A 22,757-nucleotide genomic window follows, 5' to 3' on the forward strand; every position below is an offset into this window, starting at 1 on the left:
TTTTGTATCACCGCTATTGGGAAATATGAGATTTTATTTGACTTCTGTTAAGTAGCGTGTGCATTTCGAGTGTCTCTCTCTCTCTCTAAAAATTACCCCTCCCCTCTCCACGGTACTGAGCTATCGAGGATATGCCCGAGGAATAGCGCATTAATGATTTCGAGGCGTGTTAATCACGCCAGGCGCCCAACAAAACTTCGCGATATTGTTTTAGATCCAGGGTACATCGTGGACGCCAAATTATTGTGCACGCGGTAAGTTCTCGGTCATTTTCTCCGAGTGACCGAGGAGCGGGAAAAATCCACGTCACAACATTCAAGTTACGAAACAGATTTTTAATTTCTTTAGATAAGTACCAGATCATTATAGTCACACAACGTACAGACCTTTTTTGTCTTCGATAATATTTTAATACATTTAAGTTACGACGAATCAGGGGACATCTCGCTCCACGAAACAGATTCTCAATTTCATTAAATAAATACCATATCTTATAGTCATTGTTTCACGATCCGTTTTCAATTCAGAACCTCTATCCTGTTAGTTAAGAGTTAATTTCAGAAACTTCCAGAATTCAACGTCGCATAGAACAGATTCTTGAACGACATCGTATTTTGATTCTCTCTCGTACTCACTAGTTTAACTTTTTTCCAATAAAATATTTTTTTATTATCAATACCAACCGTTTTTAATTCCGAATTTCAGAAACTTCCAGAATTCGACGTGGCACCGAAATCCTTTGACCGCGGGCAGCTCAAAGTCAAGTCGAAACTCGACGATTCCAAGTATTATTTTGGTCGACCGCGTACCTCCATCCGTTTTCTGAAGACGTTTGAATTTTTCCGCCAGCACTTTCAAGAGTCCAATCGTTGTGATAATTCTCGTCTTTTCTCCGATCGTTGAAACCTTTCGCAAAATTATGTTGAGAAACCGAATATATATCTATATATTATATTTAATACTTTTTTTATAAAATTAATAAAAACTTGTCAAACGAAATCTCAACTGCGCCTCAACCTTGCATCTCATTCTGGACTAATCTGTACACCAACGTCATCATGTTTTGCATTCCAAGAGCGATAGTAACCCAACTCCGTAGGACCTGCGGCTTTAAACGTACGCTAACTCAGATGTTGGTCGACCTTGCACTCTGTCCTTGACTGAGTCCGCTGAAATCTCATCGTACTGTTCACGTTACAGTTACGAGGTTCAAAACGTAGCTTAGAAAACCTTCGTCTTTGCTCATCGGTGTTCAAAATAGCACTTTCTCAGATTGTAAAAGTCGATTCGAATTGCTGTTACCAACAATTTGTTGAGTTTAAGGTGGACAGGATAGTTTGGCGCTGAGTGATAAATACATATATTTTTTTATTCAATATTGAACGTCGTACTATTAAATGGTATAAAATAGAAAGTCCGAATTGCTGTTACTAACAATTTGTTGAGATTAAGGTGGACAGGATGGTTTAGCGCTGAGTGATAAATACATATATTTTTTTATTCAATACAGAACGTCGTACCATTAAATGGTATAAAATAAAATGGTATAAAATAAAAAGCTCTGTCAAACAATGTATACAATTTTCTTAAAGGTTATGCAACGTAGAATAATTGGAGACGCTGCACACGTTGTCCAGGTACGGTGTACAAATTAAGCGAGAGTCGACGCATCTTTGAATTCAATTTGACCGTAGCGACCGTCCAGATACTGCAAGAACAACCGCTCCTACTCCATCGTCTGCAGCAATTTCTGATATTGGGTCTCGTCCTCGTTCAGCAGTCGCACAATCCGTGCCGGTAAGAACACGCTGAATTCGGTGTTCAGGTCTGTGACGACACGCTGCTCGAACCTAGTTTGGACTCGCCGAATGTTGGTGACTTTATAGATTTTGAAAAATTTCCAGCTCCCTCAATTTCTTCGTCGACACAAATTCGTTCATGCTTGCAACTTTGTTGAGTTTTGTGAAATCTATTCTTTTTTTTTTTTAATGTTCAGTAGTTATGTGTTTCTTGATAAATTTAGATTTGCTAACTTTTTTGTCACTTTGTTGAGTTCTGACTTCTGGTTAATAACGGTTTTCAAGTCGTGAATATTTTTTAAGAACAGATCGATACGCTGTTTTAGTTCTGCTTTATATCTATGTCGGTGAGAAGCTCGAGCTCGATGTCGGTACACTTTAACATCGCATCAAACGTCAGACTGAAGATGCAAGACTGTCTTTCTGACCTGAAATTCAGACTTTTGTAGCCGTATTCCTCCCACACAGAATCCTCGAAAAACTTCTAGAAGCTACCGAAATGATGTGTCTTCGATTGTGTGGGTAACATTAGATGTGTACGGTTCGGTTTCTTTCTTACTCCTCGTTGATCTGACGACACTCGATCAAATCGGCTTCGCCTTCATCGTCACCCGGTTCAGTGTCCGATAACACTGCAATTACTTCGTTTTGCCATTTTTGAAAAGTCAGGATCAACGTTTTGTTCTGAAAATATATCCTGTGTAGTCTGTGCGGTTGCACACGAGCTCTCCGGACACACTCAACGAGCCACCGAAGATCTTGTAGCGAAAACTCTGATGTCACGTTGCTAAATCCGATAATTACTTCTTCGTCGGTAAATTCGTTATTACGTATCATGATGATTCTAAGGTTTTCGTCTCACAAGAATAGCAGTCTGACTGATGTACAAGTTTCACGTGCTAACCTATTTCATACGAACGGTGGACCTGGTAAGATGTTACAGATTTACGTTCGTGTATGCGTGCGCACCCTCTAGCATTCCCAGAGCGATAGTAACCCAACACCGCAGATCCATGGCTCTGAATGTACCGCGGCTATCGGTCCACCTTGCATTCTGGTCTTGACTGAACCCGTTCAAAATTCATCGTTGAGTTCACACGGCAGTTACAAGCCAAAAAATGTCACGTGGTTGATATCAAACCGACATCCGAATAAGTGAAAAACAATTCTCAGAACCATTAATTTTGGAATGTCGCGTGGTTGATAACGTGGGAAAGGAATGTGGGGGTGGTTGATGTTACACATCAGCGATATCCCAGTGGATAAAAAACAATTCTTCGAACTATTAATTTTGGAATGTCACGTGGTTGATAACGTGGGAAAGGAATGTGAGGTGGTTGATGTTACACATCAGCAGTCCTACCCTGGGAAAGGAATTTGGAGTGGTTAATGTTACACATCAGCAGTCCTATCGTGGGAAAAGAATGCGGGACGGTAAACAAGTTCTCGCCCCTGCTGCGCCTTCTCCCGTTGGCAGGCGAGCACTACAGACTTTGACCTTCGGTCGGTAAGATTGTCGGTAAAACAGCACAATTTGGACCCTCGATCGATAACAATTGCCGGCAAAGCAGTGCGATTCTCACCGTCGACCGATACGACTGTCGGTAAGGTTGCATGTTTTCGACCTTGAGTCGGTACGGCAGAGCACGTTTTATCTGACGAAAGTGGGGGTAACTTTCGAGGGTTTGCGTCTGGGGTGCGCGGAGCGGCTCGGTCGATAAAGAAGGTGTTTGTACTCAGAACCCGCCTCGCCAAACTACTCGGAACTTGCGTTCACTAAGCCCGTTGCGGTATCGTACATGAAAAACAAGCATGACAAAGTGTAAATAAAACTTCTCCATCGCGCATGTAAACAAAGCTCATGTAATGTAAACGAAATGATTATTGATTAATCTATTTCGAACATAAATTTTGCCCCACTACTGATTGACTCAAGTTTGAATATAGGGGGTTTTGGGGTCACTAATCACGAATCCGAACTCAAAATTTTTGAATCTGTAATAGCAGATCCAGTGTAGCCAAAGAAAATACAAGAATCATCAGTTTCTTCGATTTGGATGAAACTTACAAGGTAAGTCTTTCTGCTGACATCCTTCGATTTTAATGAAATTCATATATGTTATTCCACATGAAAATCTCAGAGATACGTGTTTTTTTTATCGGCGGAGAAACGTTTCCACGAGGTGAAATTATCTTTTAAAGTTGAGACCTTCGAGGGGTACTCTTCAGGTTTCACCTGTTTTCACTTGAGATAATCGAATGCACTCAAATAGATAATTACCTCAATGATAAACGATGAGAAATGCAACTGGTTTTATATCGGGGGGTTGCATAAGAAAAAAGTTATAGGGGTTGAAATTCATAAAGTCGTTATAACAAAAAAACTATCGCACCTATCTTGATGGATTTAATTGCACTTTGAAGAGCGAAAAAAAAATAATACATATGGGTTTATGTGTTTTTCTTGTAATTCAAGTCAAGGGGGTGCACTCACCCGATGTATGTTTACATATAATCTCAATAAAACGGCAGTAATTCTCTTTTTTCTTATTTCTTCTCTTAGTAATAAGTTTTTTCTCTGAATCCTCAACATCTACGTACCAACCGATGGACAGATTTTTCCTATAATTACATTTTCATAATAGGTGAAAGTGACAGGACCAAAAGTATGTATCCAATCTCAATGGTTTATTTTTTATTTGAAGACAATTTGAGACTTTTCTAGTTATACTTGGAAAATTCCATTTCAAATTCATTTCAACAATGGATTTCACCTAATTCAGCAAGGAAAATTGGAAAAAATCAAATTTTTCCGCTGAAAATTGGTCACAAAATGGGAGGAAAGAGGTGGTGCGAGAGCGCTTATTGCCTGGGCAAACTTTCACAGCTGCACCGTATTTGGCGCTAATATGGTCATCATTGAAATGAATCGTGTCAAAGTTCACTTCGCTAAACTTATTTACGTCGGTGCATCGATTCTAGATTTGTCAAAAATCATTCTTTACGATTTCCACTGTAATTATGTGAAATCCGACTTTTCGAACAGCGAGGTCAAATTGTTGTATACCGACACAGACAGCCTCATTTATCAATTTAACGTATCGAACGTCTACGATATTATCAAACGTGATGTAGATACAATATTTGATACCTCTGCCTATCCGCCCGACAATGTGTATGGCATTGCGCTTAAAAACAAGAAACGACTGGGGCTGATGAAGGATGAAAATAATGGTAAAATTATGACAGAGTTTGTGGGACTGCGAGCAAAGCTGTACACATTTACTACAATGGGCGGGGATGGGGAAAAAGTGAGTAAGCGCGCCAAGGGTGTAAAAAATTCTTCGATAAATAGCATCACGTTTGATAATTATAAGCGCTGTCTGATGGCTTACCAAGAGTTGACACTCCCCCAGTGTTTGATACGAAGTAAGAAACATGAAGTAAGCACGATCGTACGAAAAAAATTGGCTCTCAGTTGACAGGATGACAAGCGGAAATTGATACCTGGACAGACCGACACCCTACCTTGGGGGTTTGTCCCAGCTCCCCAATAGCTATAGGATAAAACTGTGGACGTAGAATTATTGTGAATATTTACGTTTGACACCTCGGGCGATCCGCCATCATGCGAAAACGATATTGACTGGATTTGAAAATGTGAATTCATATACTTAACATTTATTTATTTGTTTATTCATTTATCATCAATATATTGAGAAATTATTCATTTTAATTCGTTCACCTCGAGAAAAGTTTTCAGAAAACGAAAAAAAGTTTCAGAAAATGAAAAAAAGTTTTCCGAAAACTTTGTTCCCATTTGATCAACACGTAAAGAAAGTTTTCAGAAAATAAAAATAAGTTTTCTGAAAACGAAAAAAAGTTTTGCAAAAAATAAAATGTGTGATAATCGTATGGAAAAATTGCAGATTATTATCATTATTATTGTTGTTGCTGTTGTTGTTGCTGTTGCTGTTGCTGTTGCTGTTCTGTTGCTGTTGCTGTTGCTGTTGCTGTTGCTGTTGCTGTTGCTGTTGCTGTTGCTGTTGCTGTTGCTGTTGCTGTTGCTGTTGCTGTTGCTGTTGCTGTTGCTGTTGCTGTTGTTGTTGTTGTTGTTGTTGTTGTTGTTGTTGTTGTTGTTGTTGTTGTTGTTGTTGTTGTTGTTGTTGTTGTTGTTGTTGTTGTTGTTGTTGTAGTTGTTGTTATTATTACTAGGGGCTTTGCCCCTGCGCGCTTTGCGCGCCTCACTATTTCCTTACGCATTGTCTAGTAGACAGGCGAATTCCTTCATGTTGATTTGATGACAGGTCTGCACTTGCTGTCCACTTCAATTCCTTCTGTGCTTACTTTCCTTTTTTTCATCAATCTAAGCTTCCATTCGATGGTTGAAAATTGGTGTTCCTTCTCTATTGATATCGATCTATCTCCTTGACTTGCTGAATTATTTTTGCTACCGCTCTGCCCGTTATTCTCCAAAATCACCTTCTTCATATTATTTTTTTCTCTATATTTGTGTTGCTGTTCACTCCGCAAAACACCTCTTTCTCCTGTGGTTGACATAGATCGTGGTCGTTCTTTTGCCTGGTTATAGGAATATTTGTTTATTATTATTCTCTGGCTTATTTGGTTATTCGCACTTACAATTTTATTTTTCTTTTTCTTTTGTGATACGTCCGACCATCCACCGTCTCCATCGCCTTGTCTGCTGGTTGAAACTCCTCCTTTCTGTTCGTTGGTTGAAAAGCCAGTATGATATTTTTTGTTCGCTTCCCTATATTTTCGCTGCTGTTCTCGTCGTCTAATTTTTCGCTCTTCTATGTCCATCACATTGGATGGTCGTCCTCTTGATTTATTTTCCAAATTAATAATCACAATCGATTCTTCTAATTCTTCGACACCCTTCGTTGAATTATTTTTACTACCGCTCTGCCAGTTATTCTCCAAAATCACCTTCTTTGTATTATTTTTTTCTCTATATTTGCGTTGCTGTTCATTCCGCAAAACACCTCTTTCTCTTGTGGTCAACATCGATCCTGGTCGTCCTCTTGCCTGGTTATACGAATATTTGTTGGATATTATTCTATGGCTTATTTGGTTCTTCGCAGTTACAATTTTATTTTCCTCTTTCTTTTGTGATACTTCCGACCATCCACCATCTTCATCGCCTTGTCTGCTGCTCGAAACTCCTCCTTTCTCCATTGTCCTCGTAAATCCTGGCTGTCCTTTTGACTGTTTGGTGATATATGTAGATTTACTATTATCTGATTGTTACTTTTCATACTTATTACTCACTATCTGAATTTTATTTTGGTTCTGCAAAACATCAAAGTGTCCACTGTCTCTGTCGCCGGTGAAGAGTAGCGAGAATTGTGTTTCATTTTGTGATCCGATCCGGTGTGGATGAATTTGTTCTTCGCGATACACGATTAAACATATCTTAAAAATGTCCGCAGCTGCAGCTAATTCTGCTTCTCCCCCGTATATTCCATTTTTATTCATATGTGATTTGTAATCACCAGGTGACCTAATCACAGCACCGTTCGACTCATGACCTGTAATAAAACCCGCAAATGTAGACCAATTATCCACTATATTTGAAACGATACTCAGTCTCACCTCTGCATGTCGATCTTGAGTGCCGTATACACAATACGCCAACGCGCGAAAAAGACAATTCCCGTCGGGAATCATCTTGATAATTTTCGTTTGCATGTTCATTTTTTGCGCGTCAGAAACAGATACCTATAAAGATATTTGTCAAAGACTGTCATAAACAGCCGATGACAGTTGTCAAAGGGTTTGCTAGATGCTTTTTGTTTTGTTTTCGGGATCTCACCCCACCGCCAACTTCATGCGTATACTGTTGTTATTACAATCTTTTTTATACTATTGTTATTATAGTCTTTCTTTGACTATTGTTATTATAATCTTTTTCTTCCTGTTCATTTGTTTGAAACTTTTTTATTAGATAGAGATATTATTATTATTTTCATGGTATCGAGTATGGCACATGTGCATGCAAAGGAAATAGGTGTGGAAATATTTGTATATTCAAATCTTTTATTGTAATTCGGAAAATACATACAAATTATGTCACATGTCTGTTTTATTTATCCAGCTATTGTGCGAACTATCAAAACCCAACCACTTCACATAGACCTGATTCCCCCGTTTGCGTGATACTTTCTCCACAAGATAGCCGTCGGGGTATTTTACTTTGCCGAGCTCCTCCTCGTAGAAGCCGTCGATGGGATGATCTTGATAATCGGTAAGTTTGTACGTCGGTGGATTGGTATTTTTCACCTCACTCACAATGAATATTTCAGTCGTCCAATTGGGTGTATAGCCTTCTTCGAATACATTCTTGTACTTGCTGATTCGAACTCGATCGCCCACACTGAATTTCCGCGCCTGATCACTTCGTTTGATTTGCCGAGGCTTGTACACGCTACGATACGTTTTTCATTCTCTGTGCTAACATCCACCGGTTTTATTCGAATCGTGCGATGTCTGGTGTTGTTGTAGGACTTCATTGAATCATCTAAAATATTAATCCACTCGTACGATCCTTGGAGAGTGAACCGCTTTTACATTTTATTTTTCAATGTTCGATTAAGACGTTCGCATATCGACGCCTTCAAGTTGCTAAATGTCGAATTCATGTAGATATTGTGTTGCTTCACGAGGGCTTTGAATTCACTGTTGTAAAATTTTTTGCCCCGATCAACGTGTAGATGTGTAGGTATACGGCTCTGTGTCACTACAGATTTCATGGCAGCAGTAACATCTTTCTTACTCTTGGACTTTATCGGCACAGCCCACGCGTACTTGGAAAATATATCGATGATTATTAGTAGGTATTTGTATCGCTTGTTGTGCGAGCTGCATGCGGTCATATCGACGAGATCAGCTTGCCAGGTCTCATCCAGTCCGCGTACATCTACGAATCGGCGCGGATAGTTGCGTCGAGCCTGTCTGTGAAGTTCAGCAGCTATTACAGCCTTCATTGTTCCCCGCTCTTCACCTTTCAATTTTTCGAATTGGCGCTCAACCACTCTAGTTCCTCAATCGATACTAATTCCCCGCGGGCTTGTTCCAGCACCTGTGTTGCTTGATCCCCAATATGTTTGATGCCACTCAACGTGTTTTCTACGATTTTGTTATTTATGCGTAGCTGTTTCAACTCTTCGTTGTGATTACGCGCGAAACTCTCAAAATTTGATTGAAAAGTATCCACAATATCCACAGCCATAGACTGTAAAGCAGTATTGAGAACTTTTAAGGAAACAGCATCGGTGGAGTGATGCGGATCAGCTATGTTACACAATCGTTTACCGTCCAAATCATACTGATTGCCGTTGGTGGTTTTAAATACAACACCCGGAGGCCCTCGAATAAATTTTTTACTCCCACCACGTTCCGAGTGTCGCCCGAATATGTCTATGCTCATCATTGGACGGTGACTAAACAAATGCTTATTCTATGTTTACACGCCGCTAATGAACGATTTCAGCCCCGCGCAACTCTTCAACGATGGCGACTATTTCGTTGGAATGGTTGGGACTTTTTCATTCAGTTTAATTATCGACCATGCCCTGCCTTCTACGGTTTTATGCAACAAATTCAAATCGCTCCTTAAACTTTTGATACTTTCAAGCATGGATCTTATAACCTCGTGAATTTCTTCGGCATTATTTGCAATATTCACCTCAATGATACGAATTCCCCCCTCGATATCGTTCTGGAGCCCATCATTCGCTCGCTGTACACTCTGGTTGAGTACTCTCATAGAAACGGCATCGTTTTCCATCTGCTGATCGGCGATATCACACAATCGTTTGCTGTCTATATCGTATTGGTTATCGATGGTGGTTTTGAATCCAACACCCGGAGGCCCTCGAATAAATTTTTTACCCCCACCACGCTCCGAGTGTCGTCCAAATATGTCTATACTCATCACTGGACGGTCACTGAACAAATGATGATTCTATGTTCATCCGCCGCTAATAAACGATTCCAGCCTCGCGCAACCCCTCAATATCGGAGACCATTTCGTTGGAATGGCTGGTATTGCCTGCAGCCTGTGACGCCATAAGCAGCCGGAGACGATCTACAATTTCATTCGGATCATCCCAGTAGACGTAATCAACATCTTGGCCATCCTTTCGCGCAATCTTATAGTCGGGTAAGCCTTTACTCGATTTTTTCGGCGAGCCGACGTGTTTTGCAATGAAAGTTCTATACTTTGCGCTTTTTAAATTATCTCGAAGGCTTCCATCGGCTTGATAACGTTTTCGATGCGCATTCGTCGTCGTTACAATTTTTATGTAATTATTCTTGTCCGCGTCATTTGCAACCAATGCATCGGGTGATTTTTTAAACAATAATTCAAGTAATCCTGGTGTTTTCTCATAACTTTCATCTCCCACATTGACCGGATTATCAGTGAAATGGATCGGCGTATCACCAATCATTATACCGTTTGTCAACTTTCGAAAACCGTATGTCGTATCCGTATCCTTCTTTTTGCTTGTGCTGAACATTTTAAAATATCGCGCCATAGAATTCTTTGTTTTCTTCACCGGCGTACTTGTAGTAGAAATTTCACCGAACTTCAGTGTTTTATCATTTGCATCCATGAAATTCCCATCGTCCACATTCTCATCCTTCTCATCATCATCATCATCATCTCCGGTACTCTCACCATCTTTTTCTTCTTCTTCTTCTTTTTCTATTGTAACATCCGGTAGTTCCGTTTCAATTTCTTGTTTAACATGCTGCTGCTGCTGCTGCTGCAGCTTTGAAGTATCCACCAATTCTTGCAACGGCGTTATTAACGGCTTGAATACCTCTCCCACAACTTGTTCGGTCGTGTCCTTGTTCAACTTGAGCATCTTGTGCTTCCGACGTATGACATCGCATGCTTTCGATATTTCACTCAATGTATCGCTATGTTTGCGAATCTTGGCACTCTCCATGTTGCCGGACCGATTGTTGCAATGAAACTGTGCAAGTTTATGTTAGTTTATGCTTATAAAGCAGTCAAACCCCTTCTTATATCGTCCCCCATTGATTTCGCTATCCTTGTCAATTACGGTAAAACTGTATGGGTCATCATTCCAGCATGCCGAGCACAAGTCTTTAAACTGCTGATACTTCATGTCTGTGTTAACATGATCGTTGTAGATGTGTTTCAGATTCATATCATCCTGTCGAAATAGCACCAATAAGTTTGCATTGTCACGCACTAGGTGTTTTGGAATGCGCGCATACGTTTGACTTAGATAAAAGCTATCGATATCGCGATAACTGCCCATGCTGAAGTATGCTCTGATATTATCTTGCTTTTCACAGGCTATATCGTCGAAAATCATAACAGAGTTGGGGCGAGAATCTTCTAGTTTTACAACCTCGTAGTTCTCACGAAACGGGAAATAACCCACACCATGCACGGGTTCTAGTAACTTTTGCAAAAATTGATACTTTGTCTGAATGAGAGATTTCGAATAGACGTAAACATTTTCGAATCGCAATCCACTGCCGTGCGTGATGAGTGAGAGAAGAGCGTTAGTTTTACCACAATTCGATAGCCCGCAAAAAATTGCTCTCACTGTATTTGGTAGCAATTTTCCATGTCGTTTTTCTATCTTCCCCTTTGCGCGTCGAACCATTTTATCGAAATTCTCGATAGGTAGTTTATCGGGCTGATCTTGAAATTTCATGATGCTTCGTGAGCATGACAACGAGAACTAAAATGACGGTATATAAATTCACCCTTTCTATAGAAGTCACGTTAGTTGTTACCCGAATATGAGGACGTGCACACGGAAGAAACGCGGTAGTTGTTTGTTAAATAAAATCATCAATCATGTCCCAGTTGAATTGCACATACCAGGGTATCAGTACTGCGGACCTGGAACGAAATTAGCCAAGAGGTTGGCTCGTGGCGATTTGGGGATCAATCCGCTTGATGCTGCGTGGAAAGACCACGACATTGCATACGTAAAGAATCGCGATATTGCAGCGAGAAGTCTTGCCGACAAAGCGCTCGCTGAGAAGGCGTGGAATCGCAGCTTGGCCAAGGACGCTAGTGTGGGCGAAAAGGCGGTAGCCTGGGGAGTCACCAACACCATGAAAGCTAAATCTAAACTCGGTATGGGCGTAGCTGCGAAACTGTCGAGACTTGGAGTGGCTGCGAAGAAGAAATCTAGAACAGGTGGGAAGAATAAACATCGGAAGAGAACGGTGAATCTTAAGTCGATCATCACAGCAGCAAAGGTTGCCATGCGACCGGGTTATAAAGCCGTTGAGTCGGCGTTGATGGGTGCTCGTGCGGCTGCGCGTGGGATTGTGAAGAATGCTCATATGCCTCGCGTTATACCTGTGCCTGATAAAATTGGCGGCTTCCTGCCGTTTCTCATTCCAATTCTGGCCGGCCTGAGCGCTACTGGAGCTCTTGCGGGCGGTGCTGCGGGTATAGCTAAAGCTGTCAACGAAGCTAGTGCCAACAAACATCGGTTGAACGAGACTAAACGGCACAATACAACAATGGAGGCGATTGCTTTGGGCAAGGGATTATACCTGTGACCCTACCCCAGCGGAATGGGCCTGTACTTACGTCCGGCAAAAAACTGATAAAGCTACCACACCGAGCTCTCACCAACATTGATTTACTCAAATATGCTGAAAATAAGAAAATTTCGCGTTTTCGCGGTGTTTTTATGCGGAATGATCTGCCTAAATCGGGGGCAAAAATGCGAGAATCCGCAATTATGAATCTTGACGACAAAAACGGCCCAGGGACACATCGGGTTGCGTACAAGAAAAATGGTGGCCATGTTGCGTATTTTGATAGTTTCGGTGATTTGAAACCGCCTAAGGAGCTGATGAGGTATCTCGGTGTTGATAGCGTTGAATACAATCATAAGAGGTATCAGGAATATGATACTGTGATTTGCGGGCACTTATGCCTCAAATTTCTCAGCGAACAGTTATGAAAAGACAAGTGCCGCAGGAGCAAGCGTCAGTCATGTCGGAATCATTGACGTTAACACTGTCAGGCACATCCTCCGTGCTGGAGGCTCAATATTTCCCCCCAATCGAGTTATCACCGGAGAAAAACTATGTTCTCGGACTGGTCGAGTTCCTGACATTCAATTCAATACCCAATATTCATGAGACATGCAATAAATTTTACCTGAAACGGGCGGACAACAGCAGAGAGAGCATTGCAATACCCACGGGGAGCTATGAAATTGAGGATATTGAAAAATTTCCGCGTAAGGAGCTACCCTCCGACATCACCCTCAGTCTGAGAGCTAACGACAACTAGCTGAACAGTGAAGTCACGAGCAATCATGTGGTAGAGTTTAAGCCCAAAGATTCCATCGGCCGATTATTGGGATTTAAAGCGGTTGAGCTAGCACGAGACGTTACTCATAAGTCTGAATTACCAGTGGCTATACTGAAGGTTAATATTTTACGCGTTGAGTGTAACGTAACCGCTGGGGCGTACATAAATGAGCGTCGAGCTAACACGATTCATGAATTTTTCCCAACCGTTCCATCAGGATATAAGATTGTCGAAGTGCCTGCCAGCATCATTTACCTACCAATCGCCGTACTGTCGATACAGCATTTACAGCTGAGAATAGTTGATCAAGACGACGAGCTGATTAATTTTCGCGGTGGAACGATTACTGTGCGTTTACACGTGAAAACACTCAAATAATGGGGATCGTGTTTGAGACGAGAAAGTTGGGTAGGAGTTATAAAAGTCAAACGTCATGGGCACAAATCATCAGTCGCCCGACACCTCTGACAACGTTTACACCGCCCACAGGACTGACACCGCTGAACGTTCGGTTCCTCCAGAGCCTGGGTCTTCGATTACGTGGAAATTTTGGAAAATAATCATTTGTGTCCGCTGTATCCCGCGTGTGTGTTACCATGGAAGAAATAATAGGAATACAGAAACCTGTGGTATTCGACGAATCGATCGCGCACTCTGAGATTCATGCTCATTAGCCGTTCGCATCATCCACCTTCCAGAACAACGATGAAATCAATATTGTTGTCCAACATCAAGACTTGTGTCTACTGCCCAGTAAAAGCTCTCTACACATTCATGGAAAAATCACAAAGGATGATGGCGTGGCTGCGGTGACGGTTACGAAATTGATCAATATGGCCGTTTGCCATTTGTTTGAGGAAGTTCGCTATGAGTTGAACGGTGTAGAGATTGATCGGAATAAAAATGTTGGCATCACCAGCACTATGAACGGTACGTATCCTTGAGTCCAGGCCAGCAATATAGTTTGGAAAATACCGGGTGGTCAAGTGGGGATAACGAACTAACCGATGCCGCTGAAAATTTCGATGTTGTTTTACCGTTAAATTATGTGCTAGGCTTCGCCGAGGATTATTGCCGAGTTGTTGTTAATGCTAAACATGAGTTAATTCTCACACGTTCCAACACTGATTTGAATGCCGTGATTCAGGCCTCGATCACGGAAAACTTTAAAATCACTCTAAATAAAATCCAGTGGTCGTTGCCATACATCAAACTGGCAGATAAACCGAAAATCCAGCTACTTAACTACACCGCCGATGCTCCCGTCAACAACGCGGCATATACGGTCAGTCAAGACATCGACGCAGCTTGAGAAGCCGAGATATGTCCTTCTAGGATTTCAAATTGCAAGGAGAAACGAGCCGCTAAAAAATGCTGGCGTATTTGATCATTGTCGGATCAGAGATGTAAAACTCTTTCTCAACTCACAGTGCTATCTCTACGGAAATATGAATCTTGATATATACAATAATCAATACGCCATTCTCTATGATATGTATGTTCGGTTTCAAATGACCTCCTACATCAAAGAAGCTGAGCCTTTGCTATCGAAGCGTGAATTTTTAAATCGCACCCCCCTTATTGCCATCGATTGCTCCAAGCAGAACGAAACATTGAAAACTGGACCTATCGACATTCGATTGGAATTTGACTCTAGCATTGCGTTCCCCCCACACACTTCTGCCTACTGCATGATCTTGCATGATCGCATCGATGAATATAATCCGATTACTGGTACTCCCCCCCTAAGATTTCAGACTCGGGGCTCTGGTTCCAGGAAAAATATCTTAGAGAGGTATCCCCTCTACTCTTAAAAGGTGGGGTGTATATGTAGACAGCTGACTTATAGTAGCGGCTTACGCGCATGCGCAAGTAAACAACACTGAGTATAGTGGGGAAGCCGAATTGCGGGGAAATGATAGTAAAATGAGGGGAAGTAATATCTTACAGAGGGATATCTTAGGGGGGGAGCACTGTACTGTGAAAAAATTGGTATAAGTCAATTTTGAGATAGTATGTTTAATCATTATTACTATTATTGCGTAAATAATGAAAATATGTGTAAAGTTATTTGCTCAATTTAAAATATGATGATCTATCACCATTATTATGTATAAGCTGAAAACAGAATGTAATTGTTGATAAATAAAAAACATCTATTCAAAGCATCCAACCGCTATTATTTGAAAGTTCACCCACCCACCCACCCACATGATAAATAAAACAATAGAAAATTTCTACCTATCAATGGCATATTCTTTTCTTTAAACTATTTGGGGATTTAACTTCAGGGTTATGATGTACCGTATGACAAAGCTATGAAATAATGCTAATTATGCCATCAATAAACTGTGATTAATAAGTATTTTTATTTCTTTGAACAGATGCTGCCTTCAACAATACATTCACATATATATATATTTATTTTTATATATATATATATATATATTTATTTTACATTTATTTGAATAAATTATATTACTTAAAATTAGGTGTAAATGTAATTCGAAATATATATATATATATATTTTCTGTTTTTCGAAAAGACAGAACGATTTCGTGAGAGACCCCGTGCACTCTTTGACATACCACTTCTTCAAACGCTGAACATTTTCGAAGGCGCAGTTGTATCCCGTTGAAGCGTTTCCATGATAATCACAGCACCAACCCATCTTTTCCAGATGTTTCAGTTTTTCCAGTGATGGTGGTGAAATGTGTGAATCTTCCATGTTTGTTACTGGTTTTGTCCCACCAAGGATCTTCGTCAGCCACCGTTTCTTCTCCTCACCTTTGACATAAACATAGCATGCATATTTAACAGCCCTTTTTACAATTTTCTGCACCTCAGCATAAGGTTCGATTCCCGCATTCCAGGGTATTCCCTGAAAATTGCGTGTTAGCCAAGCGTTAGTAGCTTCGTGTTCAGCTGGTAGATCCGCCCAAGCGTACGGCGGTTTGAAGAGAATGCGGCTCAAACCCGATGAGTTTATGTTTATGATGCAACGTTCCTTGGGTATAAATTTATCGTTGGGGCCAACGAAACTTTGAATGTGCATGATCATCTCCATATTGCAAGTCGGAACAGTGCTTTTTTTTACGCTCAAATTGCTCATCTGTCACACAAAAATTCAAATTTGTCGTATTCGCCTCCTTGATATTTCATTCGTAGGATTCCCTCGATTATCGTCTTCTGCATCGCGTTGAATTGGACCACATCATTTTCCATGAGGCTTACAATTCGTGGGGGTAAAAATACTTCGAATTGTTCATTTAGCGCGAGAAGAATAGTTGTGCTGTACTTAGTATTTACGCGTCTTACCCCCGTCACGTTATACTCCTCCCCAACCTCCAGATCTGACATTCTCTTGGTGGGTAGCGTTTCCAGGTGACAGACGAGGTTGATTTCATTTAGATCCATCACGTTCGATGTAGATTTTATAAATTTGACGTACTATGGATACTGAAGTTCACAACAGGAAAACTTTGAGAACAATATAACGTGTTGAATGAGCTCGCGATTTATATACCAACTAACCACACTCTCCACCCCTAATAAATTCTTGAAAGTGGAAGTTTACGAATCATCATCAACATCCCCAGCTTATCTAAATGCGGTGTCGCCATCCGGTCAATTAACACAAAAGAATGTATTCGAAGTATGTGGAAAATATTATTTTTCGCCCTGGGGGCAAACTATTAGCGTGAAAGTTTACGGATCGTCATCAACATTCCCTGTCTATCTAATTACGATGTCACCATCCGATCGATCAACACAAAAAAATGTATTCGAAGTATGTGGAAAATACTATTCTTCGCCCTGGGGGCAAACTATTAGCGTGAAAGTTTACGGGTGATGGTGAAAAAATCAAAATGTCTGCTCATCCAGCCAAGAAATAAATCACATTATCAAACTGTCTCACGATAAAAATCAAAATGGCTGCTCATCCGACTAAGCAAAAATCAAAATGGCCGCCATCAAAATGGCCGCTCGTCACACAGCAAAATCGAGCGAGTATACGGGTCACGTCATGTATGTTAACCGCTGGTAGCAATATCATGGGTATTTTTGATTTAGAACTGTCATATCCTATCTACTATCATGAAGCTTCAGTCACTTGTTCATAACCAACTGTCGTCACTACGTTAGATTGATCTTTTCAAATATTCTTGGTACAAAAGTGGTTACATAGAGGAAAAACCAGCGAATTTTGATTGAATCCTGTACCCTTTGCACTTGGAGATTCCTGCAACTCACACTGTAAAGTTCCAGGATGTAAAAAAGTTGCTATTGTTTGCTGTTTCTGGTGTAAAAAGTCGTTATGTTTTAAACACTTTTTCAATGACTATCATTACTGCAGTACTTACAACGGCTAATAGAGCATATGATTATATATTCGCTTCTATTCATTGCTATGGTGATTATTTTGTTAAACTGTTGACATATTATCAATGAAAGATACAAGCATATTGTACGCTTTCTTTTTTTCACTTGACTACGCAGTTTTTCTGTGCGTCATCCCAAAACTTGGTCTTATCTACCGAAACGAATATGCGTAAGCGCTTATCGTATGCTTATGTTATCTCATTGCCAAATATACATCAGTCAGACTTATCGATAAGTCAGATATAAATACTTTTACAACGAAAGATCGATCTATAAATAAGTTGGCTCCTAGATAAAACCGTTCAATAAATGCTATATACGTGATACGGTTGTGGTAAATTAAAAAAAAACATATCACTAGGAGATGGAATAAAAAAAAAAAGAATTACTGCCGTTTTATTGGGATTAAATGTTAACATACATAGGGGTAGTTCACCCCTTTAAGTTGATTCGCGAGAAAAACGCAAAAACCCATATGTATTATTTTTTGTCGCTCTTCAAAGTGCAATTGAATCCATCGAGATAGGTGCAATAGTTTTTTTTGTTATAACGATTTTATGAATTTCAACCCCTATAACTTTTTTCCCATGCAACCCCCCGATATGAAACCAGTTGCATTTTTCATCGCTCATCATTAAGGTAATTATCCAGTTGGGTGCATTCGATTATCTCAAGTGAAAATAGGTGAAACCTGAAAAGTACCCCTCGGAGGTCTCAACTTCAATGGATAATTTCACCCCCTAGAAACGTTTTTCCGCCGAGAAAAAAAATACCCGTCTCTTAGATTTTGATGTAAAATAACATAAATAAATTCCATCAAAGTCGAAGGGTGTCAGCGGAAAGACTTTCCTTGTTAGTAGGTACACGGGACATGCTGAGGTCAATAATTATACATCAGAAGTCAACACTTACAAGGAGAAAAGTATGTATTATAATTAATAGTTAATAATACTAATCCGAATTCATATACGGTATAGTGACAGTTGAATTTACCCTCGCGGTACGATAATTTTTCCGATTCTATAATACAATACTTACAACAACTATAGCATAATATTCTACAGAGTTATAAGACTTTGGACTCACATTGCGGTGCCAAATCGACCTGTTATATATTGTACTGTAACAAAGTTTTAGTACACCCCTTTATCCGTGTAGAAATTGGAAATGGTCATGGCTTCGGATGCGCTATTTTGAACGTTTGAAGTTCTATGTCAGTACGTTATCAGCATTCTCAAAAACGTTTCATCTAAATCAAGTAACTCCTTGTATTTTCGTCGGCTGTTTTAGATCTGCCATTTTTAACTACAAATTTTGAATTTAGATTTGTCATAAGTGACTTTAGAAATCCTAGAGTCTTCGATTTCGAGTTAATCGTATAGGTAAGGAACAACGTATGTCCCAAGTACAATTTCACTTCTACGTACTACCCTTGTTTTTCATGCACAATACCGTTGAGCTGATATATTCTCAAAAATCCATTTTCGTGTAAAATAAAACGAATGAAATTTGATCCAGCCGAATTTGTTTATTTATAATCCAGTTACTGTTAGTTACTGTTTTATCGAATTAATGAAACCTCTATAACTGGACATTCCTGACGTTACACTCAATTACTCTTGGTACTTTTATGTATATCTACAAAAATGCCGCATTTGCAGAACTAAGTAATTTTCTAAACATTGATTCGCGATCTCGCTTCACTCGTCAGTCTGTCTGCAAAGTCCCCTAACATTATCGATGAATGAATCCTATTTCGAAGCATAAACGTTAACAATGTCACAACAAAATCTATGGTATAAAGGTTCCATCATACAATGAGATATACTGTGTAACGCAAAAAGCGATTTCAAGATGATCGAGTTCATGTACCCTCGGACGAGAGAGGAACAGGGGGTAAGGTGGGCCTACGAATAATTTTGGCCTCCTGCTGAATGACAGGTTGTAGTCAGTCAGATCATAACATCACGAGAATAGTGACGCATTACAGATTCAAGTGTCCGTGGGACAAACAGTGTAAGTGTGTGTGAGTGAATGCGAGTGGGCAAATGCAGCGAATAACAGGTCATCAATAAAATAACAGGTGACCATGTTAATAAACAATTACTGGTGTCGAATATTAATTATACCTACGAGTCACCATTTATTTCTCGTCCTCGAGATTATCAACGCGATTTCGTTCTGTAATCGTGCAACCAGTCGCGAACACACGATCCTCGGTACATACGATCAGCTACCTACCGGGTAATATCTTAGTTTCGTTTGGAGCTAGGTAACGCAATTCATACCCGACCTAGCGCTCAACATTTAGAGAAAAAGGTGAGAAAAGCTTCGTGTTGGTGACCCGTGAGTCGCTAGCGCATGTATTAATCGGCCTACTTGCGACCGTGGACTCCTGTAAGTATTGCCTGCTGGATCACGGACAAGGTGTTTTCATTACACTGCTGCATAAAAAAAAAAAAAAAAAAAAAAAAAACTTGAAATATTCAGTACATTGAGTAAATTTTTTCCCCATAGGGACTTTTTTGGGCACTAGGATGCATATGGCTGATATACAAGCCAGTTAAGATACCGCACATCAAGGGGGAGTCGTACACCGACTTCAACTCTTCCTATGCCTACGTCTACACGGAGTATCTGCCGTTGGAATTCTTCTGCAATGGGATAATTAGCGCTTGTCTGACCTTCGTCAACGTTATATGCATCTTCATCACTGCAATTATTGTCTTGAAGGTATATTACTGTGCCAATTGAGTAACGATTATTCATTTTCACCGCGGAATGCCTTTGATATTTGATGCAGAAATAAAATGAACGATCTATAAATCGTAATACTATACAAATTTTGCTCAAAAATTTCATTCGTTATTGATTCCGATTCTTAATTAACAAGCTTAGGTTTTCAAGAAAATCTTGAAAACGCTAAGTAACATCTAACTAACAATGGAAACAGAGTGCTTTTAGATTCGAAGGAAAATGATTAAATTCATCTGCGAATCGAACTTACAGTGAAGAAACGTGGTGCAGAACTTGAGATCAATTTTCATCAAATCGTTTTTCCACTTTTGTTGCGTGATCCTCGAAGGTTAAATTGGACCATTCTTGCGGGTCTTTTCAGATCAAAGAAGTTGCTGCGCCTTACACATCGACGCCCGAATTGCGCAGGTTCTGGGAACATGATATCCGACTTGTCCGTGGTGAAAATATTTCTCGGGATACAAATAATTATTCATCGCTGAATTCAAGGTGATTATAAAATACCGTTATTGTATGTACAACTTTGGCTCAAACTATTAAGCTTAATATTTTTTACACTGCAGGCAAGAGACCATTACCATATCGCACTCCGGTAACGAGGGTGACGCAATTTAAAAATTGTCATTTTACAGTAGAAGCAAATAACTATGAGTGAAAACTTTGCTGCTTATGGAAGTTACCTGTCGTTCTCTGCTCTGTGACGACCAATTTTTTAACTACAGAAATAACACATTTCAAGTTTATAGATTCGAACATTATGCAAAAATGGTCCCAATTCAAAAATGATAATTTTTGAATTTTGTCACCTTCGTCATTGGGTGCGATATACTTATCATTTTTATCAATGTTGTAGTTACTACGATGGTTTTAGCACTACGAAGCAACGCTCCTTGGAACATGCTCTAACTGAAGCAGTTCAAGAGGCTATGGACGACAAAACATTCCGAAATGTCCAACGCTTCAGCTATGGGCAATACGCACCTGAAGAAGTGAGTGAAACATGTCACCAGTTTGCCATGTGGTTATTTTATGCAAACCAGGGATTCAAAAATGTCGACAGTTGTTACGTCCTACTCATTGTCAGTCATTTTGTACGTTTACATTAGAAAAAAAACTAAGCAGTAAATATACTAGTCCGGGGATTTTTATCGTTTCGTAAATAACACACAATCGTCTCATATTTGATTTACTATCGGTAAAAAAATCGAGTAACCTAATTTGAGATGGACACAAAAGCGTAAATACGAAGGTCTAGCGATGGAAAAAATTAACCGGCCCTTCCATTTTTTACCGAAAAAAGGTTCAACTTTGAAATATTGTAACTTTGCATAAATTGCAATTATAAAGTTGAATGAAGAACGATTTTAAAACTGAAAATCTTGGCTTCAAGCTTCATTTTTCAGATGTAGTCTGTACCCATTTTTTCGCGAGTAATCCTATCTTTAAGTAACTCATCTCAAGTTTAGTGAACCTGTCAATGGTGCGGCCATACGCGATGAATAGATTTTTTGGCCGAAAACGGGGAGGCTCACTGATTTTGTTCGACGAATGTAGTTGAAATTATGTCACTCATAAGCTTAGGAATGACTAATCAATTGTTAATTCAGAATTACAGTTGTCTGCAAAGCGACACGTCGTTAACATAAAATAATTGAGAGGAACTTTGCAATTTTGATAACCAGCAGATCTTTTTGATTCTACTATATACACAATTGTGATTATTGTACGATATCTATTTTTTGTTCTGAATTTCTCATGCACTTGACATGCTCGAAGTTGTTGTGGACATAAGCTTAACAATAATTTGACACAGCTTTGACCTCAGGCTTATTTATCGTCCCTGAACATCTAAGGCAAATAGTCACCATTAAGTCGACTTTTAGTCAGTTTTCAAGTAAAATTTTTCTTATGTTGTCTTTATGCCGGCCTCAAATAGTCCATTCATAGTTAGATCTGAACTTGTGTGCAGCTTGGGATGATTACTAAAGTTTAGCACACATATCGGGTGGTTGGATCGAGACAAAAATGGGAGTTTTTCATTTTGGATAGCAGCTGCGTATACCCTGATGATATGAAATCTAATCATCAGCTGTTTCAGATGCTTATCGGTACATGGGACGATCTGACAAAGTAGGCTCGATTATCTCCGAAATGGCTGAAGAGAGACAGTGTGTAATGAATCGTCCTTTTCTGAAAGCAAAAATATTTTGACAGTTGACCCTTTGATTCACCTTGGGACGCTCACTCTTACTGTTTTTTTTTTTAATTTATTTTTTGAATTTTTTGATTCTACATGGTCCCCAAAATATTTTTCCACGTCTACAAAAAGGATTAAATTTATTTATTGCATAAATAACACATGCAAACAAATGGTCGATATTTGTACTTTTCCACGCCAAACAGCATTTTCTGCTAATCTATCATGAAAATCCGAATGCCAATTTTTACACAAACTTCATACACC

General features: G+C 39.7%; 1 protein-coding gene across 1 annotated transcript in view; it reads left to right on the plus strand.

Annotated features, from left to right (window-relative positions):
* The window catches only part of LOC124211484 (uncharacterized), a 66,466-nt gene that overhangs the window by 41,495 nt on the left and 2,214 nt on the right, over positions 1-22,757 (plus strand). The window contains exons 9-11 of the mRNA XM_046610576.1: positions 20,054-20,269; positions 20,655-20,782; positions 21,147-21,282. Coding sequence (XP_046466532.1) covers positions 20,054-20,269; positions 20,655-20,782; positions 21,147-21,282 — 480 coding nt within the window. The remainder of the gene's footprint in view (positions 1-20,053; positions 20,270-20,654; positions 20,783-21,146; positions 21,283-22,757) is intronic.

This window comes from Neodiprion pinetum, chromosome 2 (genome assembly GCF_021155775.2).
Source record: "Neodiprion pinetum isolate iyNeoPine1 chromosome 2, iyNeoPine1.2, whole genome shotgun sequence".
Taxonomy (NCBI): domain Eukaryota; kingdom Metazoa; phylum Arthropoda; class Insecta; order Hymenoptera; family Diprionidae; genus Neodiprion; species Neodiprion pinetum.